Source organism: Penicillium daleae, assembly GCF_028827525.1.
Source record: "Penicillium daleae strain IBT 16125 chromosome Unknown utg000008l_segment0_segment0, whole genome shotgun sequence".
In the NCBI taxonomy this organism is placed as follows: Eukaryota; Fungi; Ascomycota; class Eurotiomycetes; order Eurotiales; family Aspergillaceae; genus Penicillium; species Penicillium daleae.
This window is the reverse complement of record NW_026623156.1, coordinates 1,146,792-1,172,703: the sequence shown is the minus strand read 5'-3', so window position 1 is coordinate 1,172,703 and position 25,912 is coordinate 1,146,792. Positions and strand designations below refer to the sequence as shown.

General features: G+C 53.8%; 8 protein-coding genes across 8 annotated transcripts; 1 reads left to right on the top strand and 7 right to left on the bottom strand.

The window, feature by feature from the left end:
* Positions 1–203: 203 nt before the first annotated feature.
* Positions 204–9,425, top strand: N7458_009062 (uncharacterized protein; the record flags this gene model as incomplete). The annotated part of the gene is made up of 7 exons (XM_056912444.1): positions 204–1,041; positions 1,945–2,039; positions 2,111–2,489; positions 2,671–2,809; positions 2,873–3,634; positions 3,693–9,014; positions 9,098–9,425. The coding sequence occupies 7 exons, from the start codon at positions 204–206 to the stop codon at positions 9,423–9,425; spliced, it is 7,863 nt and encodes a 2,620-aa protein (XP_056761293.1).
* A 1,319-nt stretch (positions 9,426–10,744) lies between these two features.
* On the bottom strand, positions 10,745–11,765 carry N7458_009061 (complex I 24 kDa subunit family protein; the record flags this gene model as incomplete). The annotated part of the gene is made up of 3 exons (XM_056912443.1): positions 10,745–11,131; positions 11,230–11,520; positions 11,655–11,765. The coding sequence occupies 3 exons, from the start codon at positions 11,763–11,765 to the stop codon at positions 10,745–10,747; spliced, it is 789 nt and encodes a 262-aa protein (XP_056761292.1).
* Positions 11,766–12,154: 389 nt separating this feature from the next.
* On the bottom strand, positions 12,155–12,502 carry N7458_009060 (uncharacterized protein; the record flags this gene model as incomplete). Its single annotated transcript, XM_056912442.1, has 1 exon — positions 12,155–12,502. One exon carries the CDS (start codon positions 12,500–12,502, stop codon positions 12,155–12,157), a length of 348 nt encoding a protein of 115 aa, XP_056761291.1.
* Positions 12,503–13,279: 777 nt separating this feature from the next.
* Positions 13,280–14,350, bottom strand: aah1 (adenosine deaminase; the record flags this gene model as incomplete). Its single annotated transcript, XM_056912441.1, has 1 exon — positions 13,280–14,350. The coding sequence occupies one exon, from the start codon at positions 14,348–14,350 to the stop codon at positions 13,280–13,282; it is 1,071 nt and encodes a 356-aa protein (XP_056761290.1).
* Positions 14,351–15,173: 823 nt separating this feature from the next.
* N7458_009058 (L-threonylcarbamoyladenylate synthase) lies at positions 15,174–16,484 on the bottom strand (the record flags this gene model as incomplete). The annotated part of the gene is made up of 1 exon (XM_056912440.1): positions 15,174–16,484. The coding sequence occupies one exon, from the start codon at positions 16,482–16,484 to the stop codon at positions 15,174–15,176; it is 1,311 nt and encodes a 436-aa protein (XP_056761289.1).
* A 1,073-nt stretch (positions 16,485–17,557) lies between these two features.
* Positions 17,558–21,079, bottom strand: N7458_009057 (putative DUF814 domain protein; the record flags this gene model as incomplete). The annotated part of the gene is made up of 5 exons (XM_056912439.1): positions 17,558–18,079; positions 18,124–19,207; positions 19,262–20,844; positions 20,919–20,987; positions 21,047–21,079. 5 exons carry the CDS (start codon positions 21,077–21,079, stop codon positions 17,558–17,560), a joined length of 3,291 nt encoding a protein of 1,096 aa, XP_056761288.1.
* A 545-nt stretch (positions 21,080–21,624) lies between these two features.
* N7458_009056 (coatomer subunit zeta) lies at positions 21,625–22,319 on the bottom strand (the record flags this gene model as incomplete). Its single annotated transcript, XM_056912438.1, has 2 exons — positions 21,625–21,865; positions 21,955–22,319. 2 exons carry the CDS (start codon positions 22,317–22,319, stop codon positions 21,625–21,627), a joined length of 606 nt encoding a protein of 201 aa, XP_056761287.1.
* A 693-nt stretch (positions 22,320–23,012) lies between these two features.
* Positions 23,013–25,004, bottom strand: N7458_009055 (uncharacterized protein; the record flags this gene model as incomplete). The annotated part of the gene is made up of 2 exons (XM_056912437.1): positions 23,013–24,292; positions 24,359–25,004. 2 exons carry the CDS (start codon positions 25,002–25,004, stop codon positions 23,013–23,015), a joined length of 1,926 nt encoding a protein of 641 aa, XP_056761286.1.
* Between the last annotated feature and the right edge of the window lie 908 nt (positions 25,005–25,912).

The following is a 25,912-nucleotide window of genomic DNA, read 5'->3' as shown; positions in this document are numbered from 1 at the left end:
AGTAGGCGGTCAGCCGAAAAGTCCGGCAGAACCGCTCGTTCCTCATGAGCTTGCGCACGAGCTCAGACTTTCAACGACCTTTCATCAACTACATCACAGCTATCACAGCCATGGCCCCCGACCGGTCAGGAAAGAGTGTGTTCCTGGGGAACATCCCCTACAGTATGTTCCATAGTCACAGTGGGAAACAAGTTTGATATGCAATGCTAATCTTTTACCCAGATCTCACCGAGGAGCAGGTCAAAGACATCCTCAGCACAGCTGGAACTGTGACCAAATTTCGCCTGATGATGAACCCAGAGACCGGGAAACCAAAGGGATATGGATTTGCAGACTTTGCCGACGCCGATGCAGCAGCTTCCGCGGTGCGCAACCTGAACGACTACGAGATCATGGGCCGCAAGATTCGGGTCGACTGGCCTCACAACAACGAGAAAGATTCTGTACCCGCCGATTACCCGCAGCAGACACAGCCAATGGAACAAGAATCTGTACCACAAATGCAACAAATCCCTGGAGCTGCGCCGCTTCCTCCCTTGCCCCCGGGTGTTGACGTTCCACCCCATCTCGACTGCCCTAATGCCATCTCGCAAACTCTCGCCTCTCTCCCTCCCAACCAGCTCCTCGATGTCCTTGCACAAATGAAGTCTCTGGCTGTTGCAGACCCTGTCCGTGCTACGGAACTCCTGCGTCAAGCCCCGCAGCTCGCCTACGCGATCTTCCAAGCGCTACTGCTCATGAACCTGGTTGACTACCAACTTCTGGGATCCCTGGTTGAGCAGACTGCCCAGACTCAGGCCCCTCCCCAGTCTGCTCCCCAGTACCAGCAATATGGTATGCCCGGCCAAGTTGGAACACCACCCGTTGCTGGAGGTCCTTTTGCGCCTCCACCTCCACAAGCCGCCCCCGCCCCGCCACAGGTTCCTGGTCAAGATGAGCTTCTCCAGCAAGTCTTGAGCATGCCGCAGTCAGCGATCGATGCCCTACCTCCAATGGAGCGGAGCCAAATTATGCTCCTACGCCAGCAATTGATGCAGGGTGGTATGCGGTGATTGCCGTTGCCGATTCTCTGTTTATGCGATGGGTCTCTTCTTGTCTGGAGGACCTTAATTCGCATGGTCATAGCACCAACGTTCTTTTCCTTTCCATGTCTTCTATAATATTGACGAGGCGAAGGTCGGCGCAACGGGTCGGTTCTCTTTTCTTTCATGGGCTATCTTGCATACCAGCTTTGAATTTAGCTGTACTTCTAAGGACGATCTAACGAATTCGTCTTCCAAATCATGCTTCCAAAGTATTCTATGAGCTGCAGTCAGTCAACACATGTAGAATCCCTGTAAAGATCCATTGGTCTGGGCCTGCCGATTGCCGTGCTGTATTTGTGCTCGGCTACTTATTATTCACTACATGAGCAGAGGACCAATAATGCATGTTTTCGTCTCAATCTGCACAACTGGGTCTGAAGTAAATATAATTAACTGTTTGTATCCTAGTCTGACGAAGTGTTCATTAGTTCCATGTACTCTAAATGATCCCCTGAAATTTACGTTCCTGCGGCTTCTGTGAATAGTTTAAAGACTCTACATCACCTGCAAGCTCTCACAATGTGGTGCCGTAAATACTACTCAGTAAGCCTACGGCCTGACATGCGTACCTTCATAAATATGACACCATGGCTCAGAATCACCTTGAATCACAGAGGCCCCGTCATTTTATGGATGTAGGTTCAATGCCACGGCAACGGCACTACATCCGCCTCTTCGTTTACTTTAGGTCGCCCAATCTGGAAGCAGGCAACGACAGAGGACTCGCCCCAAAGAGGTTAGACCGATCTGGTGGAAAAATACAAAACCGGCCTTGGCCCCACCTCGGATCTCGGACCTTCTTTCTTCCACCACCCTCCGCTCCAATCAAATTTCCAAGTTTCCATCCACGTGACTTTAGCTATCACTGCCAAGCCTGCCAAGACTCCCGCTCCTCAAGCACGTGATCAACACTTGCCCTACCTTTCAGTGTACTCCAGCTTCAGCTTGTACCAAGTAAGTTGAGAGACTCCATGGATGAGACTTTGAGTCTCGTCTGAAATGATGGAACTTGCTGACATGAGAAGATCAACATATCTGAGACCAACGGTGTCACTCCCCGTGAGATGTCTCTGGAGGAGATTGATGAGATTCCTGTAGCCAGTACCACTACCTCTGACGCCAACAGTGTCACTCCCGGCGATGATTCGCAGGCACAAAAACCAGATGATCTTTCTGACATTCCCGAGATTCGTCGGGCTCGTGTCGATGAGAAAGACCGTTACCTTGCCTTGCACCTGCCCCCAATGTACACGCTGGAAGAGATCTTTAACGACCTCGCTGCCAAGGCCATGTCTTTGGGTTTTGAGGAAGTCGTGAAACATCTCGGAGACCGGCCACTGAGGATTGCAACCGTCTGTTCGGGCACTGAAAGCCCCATCCTAGCAATGGAGATGTTCCAGAAGGGTAAGTTGCTGGCTCATTTTATCTCTTTTTACCCCGGATTTCGATGCGGGTCCCGTTTGTCTAATCTGGTCTACCTGCCTTGTTCGAATTTACGGTCGTGCACAATGGGAATCGATCCGACCTTCTTTTCCCTTGTCGTCGTTGTTGTTTGCACGCCGCTAACCCCAATCATTATCTTCAGGACTTGACGCAGAACAAAGATTTAAAGTCTCGCATATCTTCAGCTGTGAGATTGTTCCGTTCAAACAAGCGTACATCGAACGGAACTTCCAACCTCCAATTCTGTTCCGTGATCTCTTGGAACTCGGAAAAGACCAGGCGTAAGTTTCCCTGCGTCCTTCGCTGTTGACAACTTCAAGAACAGTCACTGACCTTATGCACAGCCGAACGGCCTATGGGTCACTGGAACCAGTCCCCGGTGACCTCGACATCTTGATCGCTGGGACTGCTTGCGTCGATTTCTCATCGATGAACAACAAGCGGAAGCTCCTGAGTGAAGAAGGTGAGTCAAGCAGCACCTTCAATGCTCTGCTTCGGTACGCACGCAAGTACCGCCCCCGACTGGTTGTCGTGGAGAACGTCAGCAAAGCTCCTTGGGACGACTTTGTCAAAATTTGGGCCGAGATCGATTATCATGCCGCCCACATGATTCTCGACTCCAAACAATATTATATCCCTCAGACCCGCACAAGAGGATATTTGATCGCTATCGACAAGCAACGCCTAGGTGGCGCGTCACCCGGTGCGGCAGGAATTCGCTTGGACGAGTTTGGTTCTTCGTTCAAGAGCCACATGCAACAATTCGCTCGCAAAGCAAGTTCGCCCGCCGGCATGTTCCTCCTGCCTGAGAATGACCGCCGCCTAGAGCAGATCCACAAGGATCTTGTCACCCGTCTCGAAGCCAGCACGAGTCGGGCCGAGGTCAACTGGGACAGATACCAGATCAGACACGCGGAATTTCGCGCCCAGGTGGAGCTAGGTGATCAACGGCCCATTAGCCGTTCCCAGGCAGGGATTTTGGGAGTAACCCCGCCAGACTTCTATTGGCGCTCTTGGTTCAACTCACAAGTCGAACGCGTGTGGGAAACCCTCGACATGAAGTTTCTCGAAGCCGTCACGCGGGGAATCGACTTCAACCATAAAGAGTGAGTGATCGGAATCTTTGCTAAATATGAACTGATAACTGACCTGAATATGAACTAGGCGCTGGATCGATCTCTCCCAGGGTGTAGATCGCGGTAACGAGAGTACCGGCTCGTCCGGGGTCGTTGGCTGCCTCACGCCATGTGGCATGCCCTTTGTGACTTCGCGAGGTGGTCCGTTGTCTGGTCTGGAGGCGCTCTCTTTGCAAGGACTTCCGCTGGACCGGATCATCCTCACAAGCGAGTCGCAGCGAGACCTGCAGGACCTTGCTGGGAACGCCATGACATCGACCGCAGTATGTGCGACGATGATTACCGCCCTCATTCTGGGATATGGCCTGTTGGAAGAAGGCGCAGCCAAACCGGTCGACGCACACGCCCTTGCCGACGAAAATTCGGCAGCACAGTTTGCAAACGTGGATGAGGATGGCAACCTTGTTCTAGTCAACATTGAGGATTCTCCCAAGTCCTTTGACTGGTATGTCCAGCTTTTGCAGCACGGGGCTAGTAGTGCCCAGTGTTGCATCTGCGAGGGTCAGTCGGTGGTCAAGGAGAAAATCGGTGAGTGCACTCTGTGTGGGCACCGTGCGTGCGATTCCTGTGCCGGTAACCCAACGCACGCCTATCGATCCATGGCGGAGCCCAATTTTGAGCGAAGTTCGCCAGTGGAGTTCATCGCTTACCTCAAGGGCGTTCTGCCTATGAGACTCATGCTGTCCGGTCTGTCCGTAACAGACTTTGACAAATTCCTCGCCAGCTTCCCAACTGACCACTCACCAAAGCCTCAATTCACTCAAGATTCCCCGATGTCTAGTCATGATGAGACTGAAGGGAGCCTGAGCGCTGCGGTGGTGGAAAGTCAGGGTTCGTATGTTGGCAGTCCAGGTGGCGACAACACCACCATCGCCGCTAAAATCGGCGCAGACCTCGCCCGACGGGACTTCATGGAGACCGTCCGGTCTGCTCTCGCCGAAGATGTCCAGTTCTACGACATCCAGCGGTCCGACATCTGGACTGTCACCTACGAAGGTGAGCACTCCAGCATGCAGCTGCAGATTCGCCCTGATGGATTCCAGTGGCTGTACTTCGCCAAAGCTCCACGACGTTCTCCGGCACAGTGCCTCGTGAGAGAAATTTTCGGCAAACCGATTGCCCGCCTGACCCCGAATCCGGGCACCCTCCTGCATGGTTCGTGGCAAATTGCTGCTCCGCTGAGTACGCGGATCTCGTTGAAGTTCTCTGGCGACGGAGAACGAGTTCCAGCGTACCAAGCAGCAATTGGCATCACCAAAATGCCGATTCCCACCCTGCAGGTGTGGACCCAAGTCCGGGTTGGTGTCGACGATGATGATGTGGCCAAGCTTGACGCGGACGTCCGTGGTGTGTACACCCACCTTCCGGACTGTGGAACGGCGCTTTCGTCGTTGTACAAGAAGGAAGCCACAGAGGACTGCCCGGCAGTCTACCTCTTCCTCGACCCCTCTAAGATTGGCCACCCTGACCAAGACTCGTGTGTGTTTTCCCTCGAGCATAGCCGTCTTACTGGGTACTCGAGGCGCATCACCATCGCCGAACTATCCCACTATTGGCGAGCAACGGCCGTCACAGACGAGCCGAAAACAGTCGATGCCTTCTACCGAGGCTGGTGTGATGCCCCTGCCGCGATGACTCTCCAGCCGTTCATGACTGCCCCAATCATCTATCGCAGTCTGCAGCACGGGTCCACCGTTCGCCTTGGAGGCATCGACTGTCATCAATCATATACGTCGCTGGTCTCGCTCGGAGCGCCAGCGACGTGTCTCAATCTTTCACCGGCACTGTTGCCTTCACTTGCACCACCATCCTCTGCCTGGCAAGCAGTGGCTCTCGGGAAGTCGTTATCCGAGATGCGGGACGTCGCTTGGGCGGTTCAGAAAATCGCCAGCCGCACGGAGTTCCCGGAATGGAACATGATCACCGTCGGCGCAGAACGCCCAAGTGACGACGACACGTTCTGCCCTACCTGTGACCCCCCAGCACCTGGTATTATCTGGGGTCGTGATCAGGAGGGGCGTGTCATCCCGTACGAGGATCCGCGAGGCGCAGCAACTTACGAGCGCGCCGCCAAATCCAAGCCAGCCCCATTCGTTCTCTTGCGACGAGTTGATGATGCCGGGAAAGCTGAACTGCGTTTCGCCTTGAACATCCAGTCACTGGCACACCAAGCCTATGGCCGGCTTGTTAACCGCGGAAATCACTGTAGCATTGGGTTCCAATGGCGGCTGGTCGGCAACACGAACGACTGGGGAAGAACCAGTCACCCGAGATTCACCCTGCTTGACAATCAGAATGATGCTGCCCATCACCAGCCACCGAATTTCTTGCTCGCGTTGCGGCCGGAGCAGCTGCGATCTCTGACCTGGATGGTCAGCCAGGAGGCCGAAGAGATTTTGGCATTCGTGGAGGAGGAGACGGAAGAGGCTCTCTTGCCTCTGATGTCGTGGCGAGCCGAGGTCAAAGTCACCATGCCCAGCGTGGTGCGAGGAGGTGTCCTGTGTGATGAAGTTGGGTATGGCAAAACGGCAATCATCCTCGGATTGATTGACGCCCAGTACCACCAGGACTCTCTTCGCCTGCAGCAAGCCCCTCTAGTACCTGGGCAAATTGCGACCAAGGCCACCCTCCTCCTGATCCCACACAATGTCTTCAAACAGTGGGCCGACGAGATCCGCAAATTCCTCGGGGCTAAGTACAAGATCCTGCGCCTGCCAAATGCCAAGGCACTCAGCAAGACTTCCGTGAAGCAGATGCGCGAAGCAGATATCATCCTTGTGTCCTGGTCAATGTTTAATAGCCCGGCCTACTATCAGATCATGCGGTACTTTACTGGTACCCCGAAAGTACCCGTGAAGGCGGGCCGAAACTTTGACAGTTGGTTCAAGGATGCCAGCAGATCTCTTCGTCGGGTGGTGCGAGTGTTGCAAGAAGAGGGACCTGAGGGGTATTTGAAGGATGTATGGGCTCGGCGGTTGGAGTTGCAGCGGACACAGGCAAACTCCACATATGTGCCTTCTCGTCGTCTGCGTGGTGCTGCCTTTCTTGCTGCTCGAGCACAGCCACGCACTACCACTGAGAATGGTACTCTCGAGACGGACGCACCTGTTCAGTCTTTGGAGTCTTCCCGCGCATCTGTCAGCCAAAACCCTGACCGTGTTGGCCCCTGCGCATCTCCTGAGGAGCCCTCGGCCAACCCCACCGTGCAACCACCCGAGGACGTCAGTCCTCCAGCAGGGTCGAGTGACCAGCAAGCCGTCGCTCCAGATGATGATTCATCAGGTGAAAGTGACAATGATCGCGACGTACAAGGGGAGGAGGAAGACGAAACTGATGCCGACGCCGACAAGCCTGTCCGGAAAAAGGGTAAGCCTGTCCGCAAAAAATCCAAGTGTGTCGAGCCCTCCAAGACCTGCGACAAGAAGCAGGAGCCTTGGGACGACCGAAAGGGTTTCAACATCCCCGCTCCAACGAGTCAGCGCATCCCCTCGCTGGATGATATGACATACCTCCCACTCCACGCCTTCAGCTTCAACCGGATAGTGGTTGATGAGTACACCTACACCCGCGAAGAGCGGAACCTCGCTATTCTCTCTCTCATCTCCCGTTCGAAATGGATCCTCTCTGGTACCCCCGCACTGGAGGAGTTCGCCGACGTGAAGGATATCGCGCGTCATCTGGGTATCCACCTGGGCATTGACAACGACGGCGATCTGCCTACCTCAAATTCACGACTCAAAGGCGCTCGTCGAAACCAGACCGCGTTGGAAGCCTTCGAGATGCACCAGCCTCCTCGTAGCATGGCCTGGTATAGAAATCGCCGGGACCATGCACAGGTCTTCCTGGATCATTTCGCTCGTCAGAACCCAGTAGACGTCAGCTCGTTGCCCCTGGACACACGCCTTGTAGTGTCTGATTTCCTCCCTCAGGAGGAGACAATCTACCAGGCACTGTATGACAGGTTTGTCACAGACGAGGGTCGGGTCCGCAAGATCACGGGGTCAGATCTCGATGCTCTGAGCACGACGCTAAACGTGCTCCTGCTAAAGTCACAGTCCCCCGTTGAAGCGTTACTTAGATGCGCGACGATTGCGGGGATGATCGAACATCCCTGGAACGTCGACAACTGTCAAAAGCGCATCGAGCTTCGGCAAAAGGTCCGAGAGGAACACTGGGACAAGCTCACGTCATTCCTAAAGATGGCGTTCATGGTGCTGAACCTTGCCCAGGATCAAATCAGCCAGAGTTGGGAGACCCTACTAGGAGACGCGAGCTGTGATACCGATTGTGACCATGACCGGTGCTTCGGGAAGAGAGTGGGTGATGCAGAGACCATGGACTTGGTCCGAGTCCTCCTTGGGGCGGTCTTCGAGAGACCCGACCTATGGTCTCAGGGTGTACCTTATGAGAAGCTGAAGGAGAATGTTGAGAAAAAAATGCGCGTGGCCCGACCGACCAAGGCCCAAGAGACACAGTTGAGGAAGGTATATGTCGATGAACCCGCCGAATCACAGCCATCAACAGATGGCAAAGAGTCTGGCAGCAAGACGTCCACCACGAACCGCAACTTCATCCTTCTCTCGGACGAGGACTACCAGGCGAAACTCCAAGTCTGGAAGATCGACACCGTCCTGAAGAAGGATCTCGTCTGCGAAATTTTCAAGACGATCGAGCAGATTGTCGAATGCAGTCGAGAGATGCGGTTCTTCACCATTATACAGGACCTGCAAATAGAGCAGTCTTACAACTGCGACAAGTGCCTAGGATCGTTCGATTTCGATTCTGCGGGCAGAGACGGCTTGACAGTCATCCGCAGCTGCGGACACCGTCTTTGCCAGGACTGCATCGCCCTGGTGAATGAACCGGCAGATAAGGAAGCTATCTGTGCGGTGGACAGATGCCGCGCCTCTGCTAGCATGTCAAAGCAAGTGAGTGGGCGTTCCGTGGAAGATGCTAGTGCTGCGCAAGAAAGCAGCAAGCTCAATAGCATGGTCGACATCATCAACAACATCCCAGCCGAAGAGAAGGCGTTGCTGTTTGTCCAGTTCGAAGATGCCATGACCTACGCCTCCCGTGCCCTCGATGCTGCAGGCATTCATCACTGTGTGGCCAAGTCCGGAAGGGCGACGGCCATCACGGACTTTGTTCTTCAAAAGGCAAAGTCCGTGCCGCAGCAGCAGGACGAGGACACGCCGATGGTCGACGGCAATGAACAGGACCTGGATGACCAAGAGGATGGCGGTCAGAAAAAGAGGAAGAGAGGACGCAAGCTGACCGAGGAGGAGAAGAAGAACCTCCCCCGCCCGAAGGTGCTCATCTTGCGCCTCGGCAGTGAAATGGCGGCTGGCCTGTAAGTACTTCCCCGGGATCTTTCATTCGTCCCGTGCATACCTCTGTTTGAATCGATTTTTGATACTAACTTTTTATCAATAGGAACCTCCAACTCGCCAATCATATTCTCTTCCTTTCGCCTCTCCTGACATCCAGTCAGCACGACTTCAACGCCGGTATGACCCAGGCAATCGGCAGATCCCGCCGGTTCGGACAAGGACGTACTGTCCACATCTACCACCTTCTGACGCGCAGAACCGCAGACGTCAACGTCCTCCAAGAAAGGACCCGTACTGTCGTCGTACAACGCGGTGACGATTATCTGCAAGTCCCACCCACGGATGTCCAGCCATCTGACGAGCGCTGCGAAGGTGACACTCTTCAGTTCACCTCAATGCCAATGCCCAACCCAGTCGAGTACGATTCCTAGTCGGAAGGTCCCAGTCGGGCCAATAAGCTTCTACCTCACCCCGAAGGTGCCGACAATCGAACTCCTCGGCGCTGCCGAACGTCAATCCACAGTGGGACAGCCCAATACCACTTGCGGGACGGAAGCACGTCTTCGTACTCAGGATAAAGCCACGCAGTTGCTCACACATTCAACACTGGCTGTGACGGAAGGGTTTGGTGGAACCGGAGGTTGGAAGTGTGTGTCGGAACTGTTCGATGCGGCAGTTGACCCTTTGTGTCGTGGGATGATGATGTTCGACTTCGGCATTCTTTGCGAAGGGCTCTGGTGATTCGGGGTACGGGACAGGTTATTGGCAAGGATGCATATACCGTATTTCGATTTCTTCAATTGGGGCACACGTTGTGCAGTTTTGTTTTCCTTCTCCATGCCGAGCATGTCTGGGAGTGGTCGCCTCAGTACTAGGTGTGGATGTGCCTCGTTTCGTTGAGGCGTGGGAGGTTTTCTTTCCTGGGTGGTTGTTCGGTGCTGGCCTGTCGTGGTAGCTTGGTTGTCTTGGGCTCTGCCTGGTATTTTCGGGTTTCGGTTCTTGGTTCCCTGGGTGCTTTGGTCTTTGGCTTTCTGGGTTATTCTCTGGTTTCTGGTTTCTGGTTCCTAGTGGATTTTGAGCGTTTCATTCTTCACTTTCCAGCGGGGCTTCTCTTCTGTTCTTTTTCTTCACTTTTTTCATTTTTCGTGTCGTTTTTTATGCCTCGTTTTTCTTCCATTTTGGCTCTTGTCGGTGTGCTGGAGCTGTTTGTTGAGGCTGTTTTTTTCATGAGATACGACATAATGATAATGTCTATGCCGCTGAGTGCATACTCCGGCTCCAAGAGACAATGAAATAAACTTCTCTTGCTGCAATGATCCCTCAAGTGGCGTAGGTACTGTTACAGTGATAGTAGACTACCTAAGAATGCTCTATCAGTGAAGACCCGTGCAATATTGAAGGCTTAGAAAAGAAAATAAAATGAGATTGGAACTTGAAAAGAAATCGCATAGCATTGGCGCCGATAACTAGTGACTCGGTTGGATCTTGTATAATCCAGAGCCACGTACTGTACATGTGTAGAGAAATCAAACAAACGGGACGCGCTCCGAGGGGACAGAGATGATTCATGCTGGAGGTGCAGGGGAGATGGAAGCGTCGAGTAAGTCTAATATCTTTTTGTTTCGCCCGGTTCTTCTCTACTCGACATGAGCAGTGAACAGCATAGCGAACCAGCGAAAGGGGGCTTGTTACGGGAAGCCCCGCGACATTATAAAATGAAAAGAATTGCACTGGAATCTACTCCTCTCGCTTATTGCTTAGCCTCACCGTCCAGCGCACCGTCCTTGCGCATCAACAACTCGGGACTCCACTCCGGCACCTCGCGGAGGTTAGTCAGGCCCGCGCTGTTCTCGCAGGTGCTGCGCCCGCTCAGCGGGCCTGGGGTGGGCGCGGGGGCCCCAGTGGTGGCTGACTCCTTGAGTGCGGTGAGGAGGGTCTTGATGGACTCTGGGGTCAGGTCCTCGTAGTAGTCATCGTTGATTTGGACCATGGGGGCGTTGACGCAGGCGCCCAGGCACTCGACCTCGATATAGGTGAAGATGCCGTCCTCGGTGGTATGGCCGGGCGTGATGCCGAGGTGCTCGTTGATGGCCTTCACGATGGCGTCGGAGCCGCAGCCGCCGAGTTGGCAGGGGGTCTGGATAGTGGGGATCAAGGGTCAATTGTATGTTTTTATGAGGATGATTGTTTTCGGATAATTGATGTGGCAATTGCCGTGGGCATGGGATTGCTTACGGTGGTGCAGATCTGCACAAAGTACTTGCCGACGGGCTCGCGGTTGTACATGGTGTAGAAGGTTGCGACTTCGTAGACGCGCATGGGGGGCATCTCCAGCATGCGGGCGACCTCGTTCATGACGCTGATGCTGGTGTAGCCGTGCTGGCGCTGGCCGAGGTCCAGCAGGGGCATGACGGCACCCTTCTTGTACTGGGGAGGGTAGCGCTTGAGGATCTCATCGACGACCTTGAGGTTCTGCTCGGTGAACTTGAACGGGAGGGTCGGGTTGTTGTCAGGCTTATTGCGGTGCTGATTGGCAGGAAGATGACGGATTAGCTCTTTGATACATTGGTGCGCTCGGGCTGTCCTGGCTTTGCGCGGGCGTCTAGCTAGGTCATAGGTTGTCTTGAGGGGTGGTGTGCCCTGGATTTGGGGATGCGTACCACCATGAGCGAGTCGCTCAGCCGTTGCGGGGCGGCGGAAAAGGATCTGTATTGAGGAGTTGAGATAGGGCGCAGCAGGCGGCTGGCCCGGGGAAGGAGTTTTGAGGCCATAATGTGGAGGAATTGGAGTGTCAATTGATGGCGGATGAAGCTGAACTTGGAGGAGAAGAGTGAAGAGTCGAAGTTGGCCGAGAGACCTTTCGCGGGTCGGCAGCCAATCAGCGTGGGGAGATTACTCCCGCTCTGTACCATCCAACCTGCACTTGTCGAATTCCTTCAACTACCTTCAACTACATTCAACCAACTTGCTACATTTACCAATTGATTGACTACGGGTCTCCATGCCTTCTGATGGTGATCACCTTCAAAGATTGATCTACAGAAGCAACAATTCCATGCCTATGGACCTTACGAAGCACAGTCAGCAACGAGCTAATCATCCAGCATCAAGACAAGCCTGCACCTACACCTCACTAACACAGAACCATACCATACTCTCTCTACACATCCTCCATCCGATAAACCTCATACGCAACCTCCTCATACGGATGCGCCTTCACCAACTCCCTCACTGCATCCAGCATAACCGACCTCCCCAAACACATAATCTCAACCTTGACCTCCTCACACTGCTCAACCCTTCCAACGGCTCCAATGGCCGGATTCGCCCCCTCATTCGGTAGGAATTGGCCCTGTCCACGCGTCTGGAAGCAGCACTTGGTGTACTTGCCACCGGGAAAGGTGCCGGCGCCCGTGACGAAGATGGCTTCTTTGCAGGGTTCGAGGTGGGAGGGGGGCACGAAGAAGATTAGTTTGTAGCGGTCGAGGGAGGTGGTGGTGGACGACATCCTTTGGGTATAAACTGTTCCAGAGGGATGATGGAGGCGACCTTTAGATGCTCGTTGGAAGGGTGTAGAAAAGATTCGGGAAAGAGGTGTGGCTCTGGATGAGGTGCTGTGGGATAGAGATGTTTGGTGTCGAGTCTGTAAAAGCAGTGTAGGTCTGGTCAATGTGGATGCCCTGGTGTAGAGGATGCGGGACATGAAGATGCGCTAGTTGAAAGGTTGGGTTGTTCGAGTTGTTCAGAGTGGCAGCTTCGTCGACGTGCCGGTATAGACAAGAGGGGGTTGATGGCCAGATTTGTCAGGCATAACATGCTAACTAACTAACTAACTAACTAACTACCTGGATGAATGGTTGCCACTTTTATCAGGCGCCAACTGACATTCAACTGTATGCAGAGTCCACGTCCTACACGGTCATTCCTTGTTATTTCAGTGATATTGTGAACATTTTATGGAACATTGTACAGGGATTTGTATGATAGAATATTGAATTATACAGTCAAGTCGACATGAAGTACTCTCAGCATACTGTACTCAGGAGAATACGCAGGAATGAGCTCAGAAAGCTAAGATCCATGACCTTATTCCAACATACTCGACTCACTCTACTCATTTCCATCCAAGATTATCAAAAATCAATGCTCATGCGTATGTATCCCCTATATAAAGTATATGCCCAACGTTGAAAAAGAAACCATATACAAAATGTTGAATCATCCCAGGGTATCATCATGCGCCATCCACCTTCCAAATAGACACCTCATATACACACATTTCTCTTCAAGCCTCCACAGCCACCATGTGCATCTTAACATGCCCCTCAATCTTCTCCAACAACTCAGCCTTCCTCTCATCCGGAATCCAACTCTCCTGCACACTATTCTCCGCAATAATCCTCCACTCCATCACAGACAACTGATGCGCCTCCTGCACCGCGCAATAATTATCCAAAATATAACCCCCAAAATACGCCGGATCATCACTGTTAATCGAGAACTTGACCCCAGCCTCCAGAAACTTGCGCACAGGAACATGCTCCACGCTCGGCACACAGCGCAATCGCACATTCGACAACGGGCAAACCGTCAATAAAATGCCCTCCTGCGCAACCCGCTTCATCAACTCGGGATCCTCAACCAGTCGAATCCCATGATCGATCCGCTGCGCCCCGAGTTCCAGGGCCGTACTGATATACGTCGGATCACCTTCCTCGCCCGCATGCGCCGTCAGGGGAATGCCCCTCGCAGCCGCAGCCGCATAGATCTCACGGAACATATCCTTGGGTGGACCAACCTCGGACGAAGACCAGCCCAGCCCATGCACAACCTGCGCCTGGAAATGCTCATGCGCCAGAAACTCCTCATATACCTCCCGCGCCGACGACACGGGCAAGTGCCTCACAAAACACATAATCAACCTCGTTGACAGTCCCAACTCGCTCTCCGCGCGCTGACAGCCCGCCGCGAACCCGGCTACGACGGTGGCATACGCCACGCCCCGGCTCTGATGCACCTGCGGGTCGAAGAAGACTTCGGCGTGGTGGACGCCGTCGGCATGCGCCTTTTGGAAGTAGGACCAGGCGAGGTCGGCAAAGTCTTGTTCTGTGCGGAGCACGGCCATGCCTTCGAAGTAGAAGGCGAGGAAGTCGTCGAGGGAGGTGAAGTGTTCGTAGCGGGCTGTTAGGGCGGCGATGGAGGCGTAGGCGGGGTTTTCGGTTGGGGAGGGGAGCGTGATGCCATTGCGGGCGGCCAGGTGGAAGATTAGGGAGGGCGTGAGGCAGCCTTCGAGGTGGACATGGTGTTCGCACTTGGGGAGGCCGTGGATGAAGTCGTGGAGGGGGGATTTGCACATTTTGAGAAGATAGAAAAGAAGCAAAAAAGGATGCGACAGAATGCGATAGAGAGATGGAGATTCTTTTTTTTTTGGATTTCTTTTCAAGAGAATGAGATCTACGTGGGTACCACGGCCCATATATACGACGAATCGACCGAGGTTCAAGCCTTTCTACCTTTCTTTTCTCGCAGCTCTTGTTCTCGGGGTTTACCCAAATCGAGCGGGGGCAGTGGCTCTGCTTTCTTCATTGTTTCGGACCAGGCTAACTGGATTGGGGATGGGAGGACCCAGGCTTAAACTCTTAAACTGACGAACGAAACGAAGTGGAAAAGGAGCAGGTCCACTCGAATCCACCGGAGATTTTGGGCGTGGGCTTATCGGGGCGGGTGAATCGAGGCAACTCCCGCCCGATAAGAACAGGCGGAGGTCTCCGAGACCAGGTGGAACGAGATCGAGAACGATATGATGGATATAATCGATATTAAGCTTGATTCTATAGATTCAACATCTCCAACTATTTCTATTACGTGAACCATCTTGACTATTACGACTGCTTCCATTCCATATACTATTATGTGCCTGACATTCACAGTGGTTGCCAAAGACAACGCGAGCATGCTGTCCAATCTGGCAAGTCCAAGAGAATGAACTATACTCCGCATGTCCAATTCTACAAAGAACACTGTACTTTACTGGACAGAACTTCGTCTCTCCAAAACTCTATCCCCAATACCCCGCAAATCCACCAGCAATCAAAACGTAATGACCATGTACATTCACAACAAGAAATGGGAGTATATGCTCTAAACAAATAGAAAAGGCAAAAACAAAAGAACCACAACTACACTTTCATCTCCGCCCCAGCAGCCTTCCTCAACCGATTCATCACCGCCGCCGCCAAATCCCCATCCCGATCCGAAATCCCCTCCACATAAATCACATCCACATCCAACTCATCCAGCGCCCGCAACGCCGCAAACAATCCATGCGCAATCGCCCCCGTCTCACTCCCCAAATGATAATCAAACGCCATCTTCGTCCGACTACTCGGACTCCCCGTCTCGTGCACGGGGACCGGGAAACTGTGTAGATTCTCAATCGCCGATGAAACAGGTCGCATCGTGGAAGCTAGCACGTCGGCGGATGCAAGGCCCAGACCCTGGGGCCAATTGCGCGTGCGGATGATGCCGACGGTGTGTGCGCCGATGGCGGTGTCTTGGAGATCCTTTTGGACGTGCCGGACGACGCCGGCGAAGTGCGAGTCTGCTTCGAAGAGGACGACTCGCGCTTTGGGCGAGTAGTGTCTGTATTTCATGCCCGGGGCGCGCGGGATTTCTTTCACATCTAGTGTGCCGTCGTTGTATGCTACAATGACGTTTTCCCAGCCGGGACAGGTGCGTAGTTCTTCGATACCGATGCCGCCGGGGCGGAGGATGGCCGGGGGTTGGCAGAGGCCGTCGACGACGGTGCTTTCTACGCCGACGCCGGAGCGTCCGCCGTCGAGGATGAGTTCGATGCGGTCGTGTAGATCATGGTAGACGTGTTGTGCGGTTGTAGGGGATGGTTTGGTTGAGGCGTTGGCTGAGGGTGCGGCGAGGGGACGGTCTGTTGCGTGGATGAGGAGGCGGGCTAGGGCTGAGGAGGGCATGCGCACGCCAAAGGTCGTCAGGTTGGAGGTTACTTCGGGAGCGAGTTCGGAGCCTGATGGGTTCGGGAGGATGATTGTCAAAGGGCCGGGCCAGAAGCGTTCGAGGAGGGGCTCGTAGATCTCTGGGATGGAGATGCGCGGGGTTTTGGTCGAGCTGGGGCTGCTGGGGGTGCGCGGTGTAGGTGTAGGGTTTAATAGACGGTTGAGCATGTCGAGAGAGTCGACATGCACGATCAGCGGGTTATCTGAGGGTCGTTGCTTTGCGCGGTAGATGCCCTGGACGGAGGCGCTTCGTGTGGCATCCGCGCCGAGGCCGTAGACCGTCTCGGTGGGAAAGGCGACGGGGATATCGCTGGAGCGGAGGATCTGGGCAGCTTCCTCGATGGCCTTGGCCTCGGGCGTTTGAAGCTTTTTCTCATCGGCCCACCATTCAGCTAGGGACCGAGATCCAGGGCCCTCATTGAGGCGCTGGACGGAGACGACCCGCGTCTCGGGGGTCGCCATGGTAGTAATGGTGGTGGTGGTGGTGGTGGTAGTAAAGAAGCGGGCGAGACGGCGCTGACCAGTGCCAGCGAAGACTCGGGAGAACAGCAGCTTGATGAGCACGCGGGTTGTAGGGCGGGTTATCTTTAAAATCGATGCAAAGCAATGAATCAATGACGCAGGGCTCGTGGCGCACGCACTCAGGACCAGCGAGGAGGGGCGGAAAATGCACGGGCAAAGCCCGAGTGACCCAGCAATGGCTTGAATTTGAGGGAGACCGTGGCTATCCGAGTAGTTTTAGGGCCTGAAATCGACGATCATGCCGGATAAGGCCGTGCAGTGCATCAATCAGTGGACGAGTGAACTTTGTGGTAGTTAGACAACCTTATCGATGGAAAAAAAACTGCGCACGACAATGACGTCGGATGAGTCAGCACGTCAGGCACAAAACATGATGTTTGACGAGTTACCTAGGTAGGTGGCGATCCAGTTGGGTAAAAGATGGAAAGGAAGGCAATAGAAAATAGATCAGGACCATGAGGAACGTTGAAAGAAAGTGACTTATAGGTATATTACCAGAGGTGATATTGCAAGGGTGGTTAAGACCCTGGCACCTTGCCGCTTTTGGTGATCCCTTGGTACACCTGCGAGCAGTACAACGGCATAATATATAGGGATGGTATGAGTGGAATATGACTATAGCGTTTATAGTCTCGAGCATCCAAATCTGAGCATGGTATGTCTTGCAGAATGTCAACCATTTGTTGCTGAACATATATACTGGCTGGACGTAGGTTGTAGATTGTGCCAAGATATATAGATCGAGATAAGATGGGATTTAGATGGAGTAACTAGACATGAGCGACACCCACAACTTCCAATCCGAGATAGGGATACGTCATGGTTCGACAGGTATTTCTCAAAGATACTGCTGATTGGCTCAAGAAGGAAATAATATATCCAACCAAACTGCTTGATGCTTGTCCTACCTACAGTACTCACATAGCGCCTCTATAACTCGCCAGTCAAATACTGCCCAAGTACCTGTACAGCCCTACCAGCCCCTCAACCTATATACATCCATCTGTTCCTGTCTATTTCTTCTTCCCTCCTTTACCTCCTCCTCTCCCACCACCGCCACCACCTTTCCCACCCTTCCCACTACTCTTCCCTTTCTCTCCTCCCCCTCCACCTCCACCTCCTCCACTTCCAGGCGTCATAATCCGCACTTTCCCCACGGGCATCGTATTAATGATCTCCGTCTCCTTCCACCCCTTAATCAACTCCCCCTCCCTCTCCCGTAACTTCTCCGCATCAACTCTCGAAATCCCAATATCCTCCGCATAATCCTTCTTCACCTTCCCCGTCGTCGTCTCCGACACCCATCGCCCAACAATCTCCTTCACAGCTTTACCCTTCTTGACCGCACCAGGCTGCAGTTTCACCTTATACTTGTATCGTCCCAGCGCGGCCCACGGCGCACACACCGCGATCGCAGCTAGAATCTCATCGTCTGGTGACGGTGTGCCGACTAGCGCGGGCAACCAGCTCAGATCCGCTGCTTCGGCGGCGGCGGTTTCCTCATTGTAGTCGTCGCCGCCTTCTTCGAAGAGGGCCTGGCGCTTGCGTTCTGCTTCTGCGGCGCGCTCGTGCTGCGCACGGCGCCGGGCTTTTGGGCTTCGGCTTCGGCTTCACGTTGGGCTTTGGCTTCGGCCGCCTTGGCTGCTTTGGCGGCTTTGCCTTTGTTTGAGCCTAGCAGGCGGAGGGCTAGTTCGCGCTCTTCCTCGTCTTGGTGCGCGTATTTGGCTGCTGCACGCTTCTCCTTGGCTTTCTTTCCGCGGGTTTGCGGGATGTGTGGTGCGGTGGGCTCCTCCTCGCCTGATCGGTCAATGGGTTTGCCTTGTCCGAGGGTGCGTCGTTCGCGGGCAGTGGGTTGTTTTCTTTCGTCTTGCTGAGAAGCAGCGTCTTGGTTTGTGGTTGATGAGGCTTCTTCAATATCCTCAGCAGCCTGCTCTTCTTGCACAGACCCTAGCTCTGGCTCTGGCTTGCCATCATCCTCGTCCTCTGCATCGGACTTGGGCTCAGACTCGGGCGACTGTTGACCGGCGCTGACAGGGATTTCGGAATCGCCACGCTGGAGGGGGTCCCTAGCTGGAGCTTGGTCCTCATCGTCCTCTGCATCCTCCTCATCCCCAGATGCATCCTTCTCCCGTGGCTCTTCCTGAAAAACGTCCTCTTCCACCGAAGCGGCTTCAGCAGCAGCTCTCTCTGGAGTAGTCTCTTGCTCAGCCCCAGGTGCCTCCATACTCCCAACATCTAGACTCTCCGCCGGTGCATCCCCCGCCTCAAACAGCTGCTTATGATTCTTCACACTATCCTGGCTAACCTGCCACAGAACTGCAAATCCCAGGACCAGCTGCGAAGGTGCAAGGAAGTTCTTCTCGCCCTTGACCTCGAATCGACCCGTAGGCAAGATGCCTCCACCCACCTGGGCAGTCTTGACGACCTGGTGAGCATGCACCCACCACGCGGACATGACGGCCTTGGAGTCCCATGCTGTGGACGTTGCCACGCACATATTTCCGGCCTGTGATAGCGTGCTAGGGGAGATTGGTGCGTCCGAGTTTCCGATGCGGTTCTTGACGACCATTGGCAGCGCACCTTCGAGGTCGGCATGGATGAAGATGTCGCCTTTGCTGAGGTAACGGCGGTACAAGAGTTCACTCTGCATTGCATCGCGGGCACTGATGATCTGTTAGAACGTGGACTTGTCGAGCTATTGTTGAACAAGTACATACCCAATAACCAAGTAGCCCTCCGAGGAGACGAAAAAGACAAATTTCTCAAACCAGAAAGGCACGCGAGCCTGGCGTAAAACTTGCTTCTCCTGTTTCAGACTCTTCTTGAGATCGGCTGTCACCTTCTTTTCATGGCTCTTGAGAGCCTTCGAGGATGACTGGGCGGTCCGCTGCTGCTTCTCGGACGCTTGCTTCTTCTGATCGTAGTATTGCGAAGCGTTTGCCCACGGCGTCAGACCGAGATCGATGTCGATGGACAGTAATTTTGACGTAGCGTCTGCACGCTGCTTCTCCTCTCGCGCTTCGCTTTCCGAGTCCGACTCGGATTCATCACTAGAGGCAAGCTCTTCCTCATCTTCATCCTCCTCCTCATCGCCCGCCTCAGCAAGCAGAAGCGTAACGGTGTTTTCATAGAGCTTCAATGGAAGTTTGATAATCTGGGCCACAGGATTCCCCCGACCCTGTTCCATCTCAATAAGACGAGCAACCTCACCCCAGTCCATGCCTTGCGCGATGAGGCCGTTGACAGCGTCCATCGCCTCTTGAACCCTGTACATGTTATCCTGAATGGCACCAGCCTTGCGGATATGAAGCTCCTGTGCGTTCTTCAGGGCATCGATACGTTTCCGATGTTCCTCTCGGACAGCCTCCAGCTTACGCTTAGCTGCCTCTTCTTTCTCCGTCAGCCTGGATTCAAGACGCTGCGACTCTAGAGACGAGAAGTATTCGTCAACAGTGGCATTGAACCGGTCAAACTCGAGGATGGTAATCCCAGGCTTGCCCTCAAACTGCCGTGGCTTGAACGGGTGGAAATCCTCGTACAACAAGCCAGGCGTCTTCGAGGCATTCTCGCCATCAGCGGAAGCTCTCGTATCTTCCTTGGCGACAATGTAGCCTGGATGATTCTCGCCGACGTCGAAGCTATTCGAGACGCGCTGAGCTTCCTCAAGCACATCCCTGACCTTCTGCAAGGCAGCTTCATCTCCCAAAACTCGGTCCAGTGGCGTCGCCGGATCGGCCTCTTTCACCGCAAAGGCATGGTCCAACAACAGCGGGGGATATTCGGGGAAACCCTGGGAAAGAGCCTTCCGCAGTACATCCGTATTCTTCTTCTTCGACTTCTTCGGTGCACCCTCTTCACTCGCAAACAGCGCCTGGGCTTTCTCCAGCGTCTGTTTCACCCGCTCATCCGTGATATCAGGCACACCCCCATAATTCTGCTTATTCGTCACCGTATACTTTAATCCCAGCTTAGCTTCTTCGCCCTCTCCAGCGGAGACCTGGCGAAACAGCGCGATGATGGTATACTCGCGGTCCGTGAGGATGATGTTGCCACCAGCGAAGAACTCCAGGAACAGGTGGTATGTACCATCGCTGAAGGAGATGTCAATGACACGGTCCGTTCCGATCTGGGCTATACCGGTGATGCGCCGGGACTTGAGGTACTTGCGCAAGCGAGTGACGAAGGGTGAGGGGGCGGACGCCGCGGTGCGGGAGTATTGTGTGACATGGGTGCGGAAGCCGGAATCGACGATCAGTTGGCGGCGGTGGTCTGGCTTGGCAAGCTTGAAGAGGAAGATGCGCTAGAGTAAATGTTAGATAGATACCATTTTTTTCCGGCTTTGGGTGCTGGGTCTTGCAAGGGACTTGGACGTACGGAGGAGAGGTCGTAGATGTTGGACACGCGGAGGTTGACTAGCTCCGCGGCCAGCTCCTGCGTGATGACCTGGGAAAATTGTAAGGTTGCTGTATGTACACTGGGGAGCACAGATTGAGATGTAGTACCTTGACATCTAGCGACGAGAATCTCTGCTTCATTGTGGGCGCAGGAGTTGTTGAAAGAAAGGAATTTTCGAGCGTGACGTATGCGGGGCAGGGACCGGAGTCGGGCTCTCTTCTGGGACACGCGATTACCCGCTAATGGGCCTGAGTACTTCGGCAATTGAGTCAGAGGCAATGCACTAAATTTACAATGTAGCTCCAAGTAGTTCAAACATTGATTTAGTATTATGAGATCGTCTTTTTTCATTGCAGTCATCGGCGTTCGCGCCGGTATTACCACGCAGCCTACACGGGGCCGCAGAACCCCCCACTTCACAGGCAGGGCTTTTGATGGGACAGGATGCAGAGAGAAAAGCATACAACAAATCTATGACATGTCCATAGTCCCGGGAAAAGCCAACTAGGACCAGAAAAGAAGAAACCATATCGCGCCAGGACCAGCCAGGAAAAGAGCTCAAGAAAGAAACAAGAAACGTAGCAGAAATGGACACGGACGAACGACTCGCACCACACAACAAGCAGGCCGCCACTCCAAACACGGCAGAAGAATATCAGATCGCAAGCAGGCCAGCGACATCGCTTTACATGTGTCGTAGACCCTCAGCCAGACGCCGCTTGCCAAACTCCCAGGCATTCATCAGCCCTTGCTCAGTCAAGTCGATGTTCTTCATGTTCGGCGCATCAGCGGCAGGCGCACGGCTGACACGAGAGGCGATCAGGACAGGGTCAGTCTCGAGGATGATACCGTCATCGATAGTCTCGTCGATTGCGAGGGAGACGAGATCGTAGTTCTCGACGATAGTGCGCTTGTCGGTAGCACCCCTATTAGGCAATCCCATCCCCGTTAGCTCCAATTGCCCCAACACAACACGCAAATTCTCCACACAAAGTCAACAAATGATTTCACATACTTGAATAGAATTCCCAACGCATCCCGCAAGGACAGCACAACGTTGTACAACAGCACTTCGTTCTCGTCCGCGCTTCCGACAACGTAGAGCATTACATCGCTCTCCATCTTGAACACCACAATCCGGTTATCGTAGAGAATAACATCGCTGGTTGATTTATTCGTCTTCTCGAGGAGACCCTTCTCAAAAGCTCGCTGCTCCTTCACCGTCGGGTATGGGTTGGCACCAGGGTAGTCGGTCGAGTTGGGTGCGGTGCCCGTGGGCGCGTGTGGTGCGGAGTAGTATTTGGTGAAGATGCGGGATCCGTCGTCTGCGGACATGACGAGGACCGCATTGACGGAGAAGAGGGAGAGAGGGCCGGGCATGGTGAAAGGCTTTTGGGGAGTGGTGGTTGTGCAAATGGAGGGGCGCTCTTCTGGATTGTTGATCCGAGCTGGTGCCAATGTGGCCGCTGACGGAGATCGGATTAATGTTGTTCCGTGGTGTAAGATGATGAGCTGCCACCAAACTACCAAGCAAATCGATACTGATTGATCAGGTCGGGTTTTAGTTTTGAGCACTTTGTATGACAAAGACGGGAGTAATAACTAGCTAACTATTTAGTTTCCCAGGTAGTTAGATATGTGATCAAAATTCGCATCGGAGACAAAATGATGGGGTATACTATCTACATCAACACGGATAACATAAGAGCGGGAGAAATAGTGAACCATATTTCACGAGAAGACAAGTACCCAAGTACATCTCAATCCCCCATGGAAATGACGCCATCTAGGCAAGGAGAAAAATAAAACATTTACGCCACCAAGAGAGCAAGTGAAATAGAAGAGAAAGGACATTTCGAATTCAAATTGCGCAAATCAACTCAACATCCTCACTCGAGGTTGGGCCATACATTTCAAGACATGAGACATTATGTGCATCACAAATAACAGGGGTATGGGTAAACATGGTAAAGACAGTTTCTAGAACACATCAAGTCATCCAGTCTGCGACAGAGCCAAGTAAAGCAGACCTGTGGTCAGCCTTTAATCAACGGACCCATCGTGGTCCACAGACTAAGACTGTGGCTGCTGCGACTGCTGCGACTGCTCATCCGGGTTAACAGGACGGTTGAACCAACCCGGAATCCAGCTCGCGCGGTTGGCTTTCTTGCGTGCGGCCTCTTCTTCTTCTTGCTTGGCAGCATCGCTGACCAGGCGCAAGGGCCGCAATTTGTTCTGCGTCATTACTGCGCCTGTGTAGTTGTTCATACCGCTGCTAGAGCGAGGAGGGCTCGAAGTTGCCCCCGTTGAGCTAGTGTCGCCATGAATGTCGCTAGTCACACTGGGCGAACTGCTGCGGCCTCCACGATCTGGTTGGCTTGACATTGATGGTGCGCGGCTGGAAATGTAGCTTGCAGCACCGGAGAACATGCTCTGGCGCGACCCGGGGCCCATTGCAGAGGGGCTCATTGGTCCACCGGAGTTCCGGCCACGGTACATTTGTCCGACGACAGAGGCAGCGTTTGGATCGACCTGCTCTGAGCGAGTGCGACGGTGGGCAGCGCGGACTGACTGGGTTCGGATCGGGATGCTGGGTGCTGTATCCGGGTTTTCGTTGGCACTGCTGTGCGGCAATGCGGGAGGGGGCATCATGCTCGTTGGGCGTGATCGAGGCTGGGAACGAGGAGGTCCTGCCATAACAGACTTGGCTCGCTGTAGGAAGGACGGGCTGGGTGCATCATCCTTCTCAGGAGGCGTAGGAGGCAAGTCTTTCTCCACGGGCTTGACGGTCTTAGAACCAGGTTCATCCTCGTTCTTGTCAAGAACGTGCTCAAAGCCGTCATGCTGCAGCACGCGGCTGATGATCCGCTCGATGTAAAGCGACAAAGCCTTGTTCTGGTCTCTCAGAGCTTTAATCTCGGTGTCCACCTTGCCACTGGGTTCGGTCTCAGGCGCTTCGTCGACAGACTCGAGTTCGTCTGCTAGAGAACCCAAGCCGCCGCTAGACTGCTTATCGGGATGGGCATGCTGCATGAAGTCACCCTTAGTGAAGTCACCGGTGAGAGTCTTCTCGCTGAGCAAGAGTTGGTAGCTCTCGTTATCTTCCATGAGACGAGCATTCGCCATCCGAGCCTCCAGGAGCTCCTTCTCGAGCTCGCGCTGCCGACCTCCACCTGCATTCTCCATCTCTACTAATTTGATTTGGTGTTCAGCGAGCTCGAGTCGCAAAGACTCGATAAGCTTATCTTTCTGGAGAAGAAGGTTGGAATTGTTTCGGGAGGGGCTGCGCTCGAGATGTGACGATGGGGCGAATTGGCCGTCGACATCGGGTGAAGCTCTGTTCCGGAAGCTCGCTGTTCAAGAATGTTAGCAAATTTTTGGTCATTCGTTTTAGAGATATATATAGGCGAGGCCCATACAGGATCTGGAAATCTGACGCTCACCCTCTGCGTTGACAGGAATGCTCTTCTGCGCCACCGAGTCCTTCAAGCGCTGGATGGTAGCTTGCAACTCCTCCTCCCGACTCGTCTGCTGCTCCTTCTCCTGCAACATCGCATTCCGCTCCAAGTCATGGTTCTGTTCGAGATCGCGGATCTGGCGAGCCTGATCCCGAATCTCGCTATTCAGCGCTTCCAGTCGAGTATCCTTCTCATGGGCTTGGTCCTCCAACTTTCCCTGCTCGCTTACAGCTTCGTCGAGGCGCATTTGCAAGACACCGAGTTGTTTCTGATATTGTTCCGAGGCCGTCTCAGCCTTCTGGAGCTGTGCTCGCAGCTCTTCAATGAGGGCGGCATTTTGAGCCCGCGCCTCCTCCTCGGAGGGGTCGTTGTTGATCCGCGGGACGTTGGACATGCTCAGGTTAGATCGGCCGGGTTTTCGTGCAGCGGCGCGTGCAGAGACAGGCGTCGAACCTCTTAAAGAAGGAGAGCGGTTGAGGCCGTTGGTTGCGGCGCTGGGCGAGCGTGCATGTCCTCGTGTGGTGGACCCGTTGGTTGAGGGCGGATCTGCGGTCGATGATTTGCTGGAACTGCCGGGGGTTCCAGGCTTGCGAGGCGTTGCTGACATCGTGCAGGGTCCCGAGGCCCGTGGGACCGATGATGGTATATAGAAGGCAAATGGGGCAGTTCTCAATCCTATGTGAAGGTTTCCGAGTCCCAAAATAGACTGTTGTCCGGGGGGATGTGGAGGAAAGAGGGTTGAGAGGCTGTTGGTGGTCGTGGATCAATTGGGGGAAGCGGTCAAAAAGGGCGAGTGGGCCGCGCTACCGTAAGCTGGTTTAGGTTGTGTCGTCTCGGGGTTGATGCGATGATGACAGGATTATTTGACTAGAGATCGGGGGGAATGCTGCTGCTGTCAGAGATTGATTGCGAGCCACATGGCGGATAGAAGCCGTAGAATCATTCGAAGCCTAGCGCGGCATTCGCAGAGTGTCTGGAATGGGGGAAAAGAGCGCAGGCTAAGAAAAAAAAAGGGAGGAAATGGGGAGATGGGACGATTGTCGAGCCCAGAGACGAACTCTCTTTATTTTTGCTGCGGAATGCGGGATCTCCTTACTCTGTACGGAGAGAGTATGGAGTACTCTGGACTGAGTATTCTAAAAATACCAGAGCAGACACGGTGGTGTTTGGGGCCAAAGGGCGGGATACGAGGCTAAAGAGGTGAAGATACGAAGGTTGAAGAAAGTCAAAAGATCAACGACTGGGGAAAAGACAAAGGGGGTTTCAGATTAGGACATGAGACTGGCAGAATAATGAGGATCGTCTCCAGGGGACTAGGAGGATGCTTTTGAGGACAACAAACTGCGAACGGCCAGGGCCCAGTACAGTAAGTTGCGTTTCGTACAGTGGCAACCCGGACAACAGTGGTTCAAGGTTATAAGGTTAGAGTTATCCCCTGGACTCGTTCACCCCCAGTTATTAATAGATTTACCATTAAATCACAGCAAGTCATCTGGAAGAATGGTCCAGTATTAT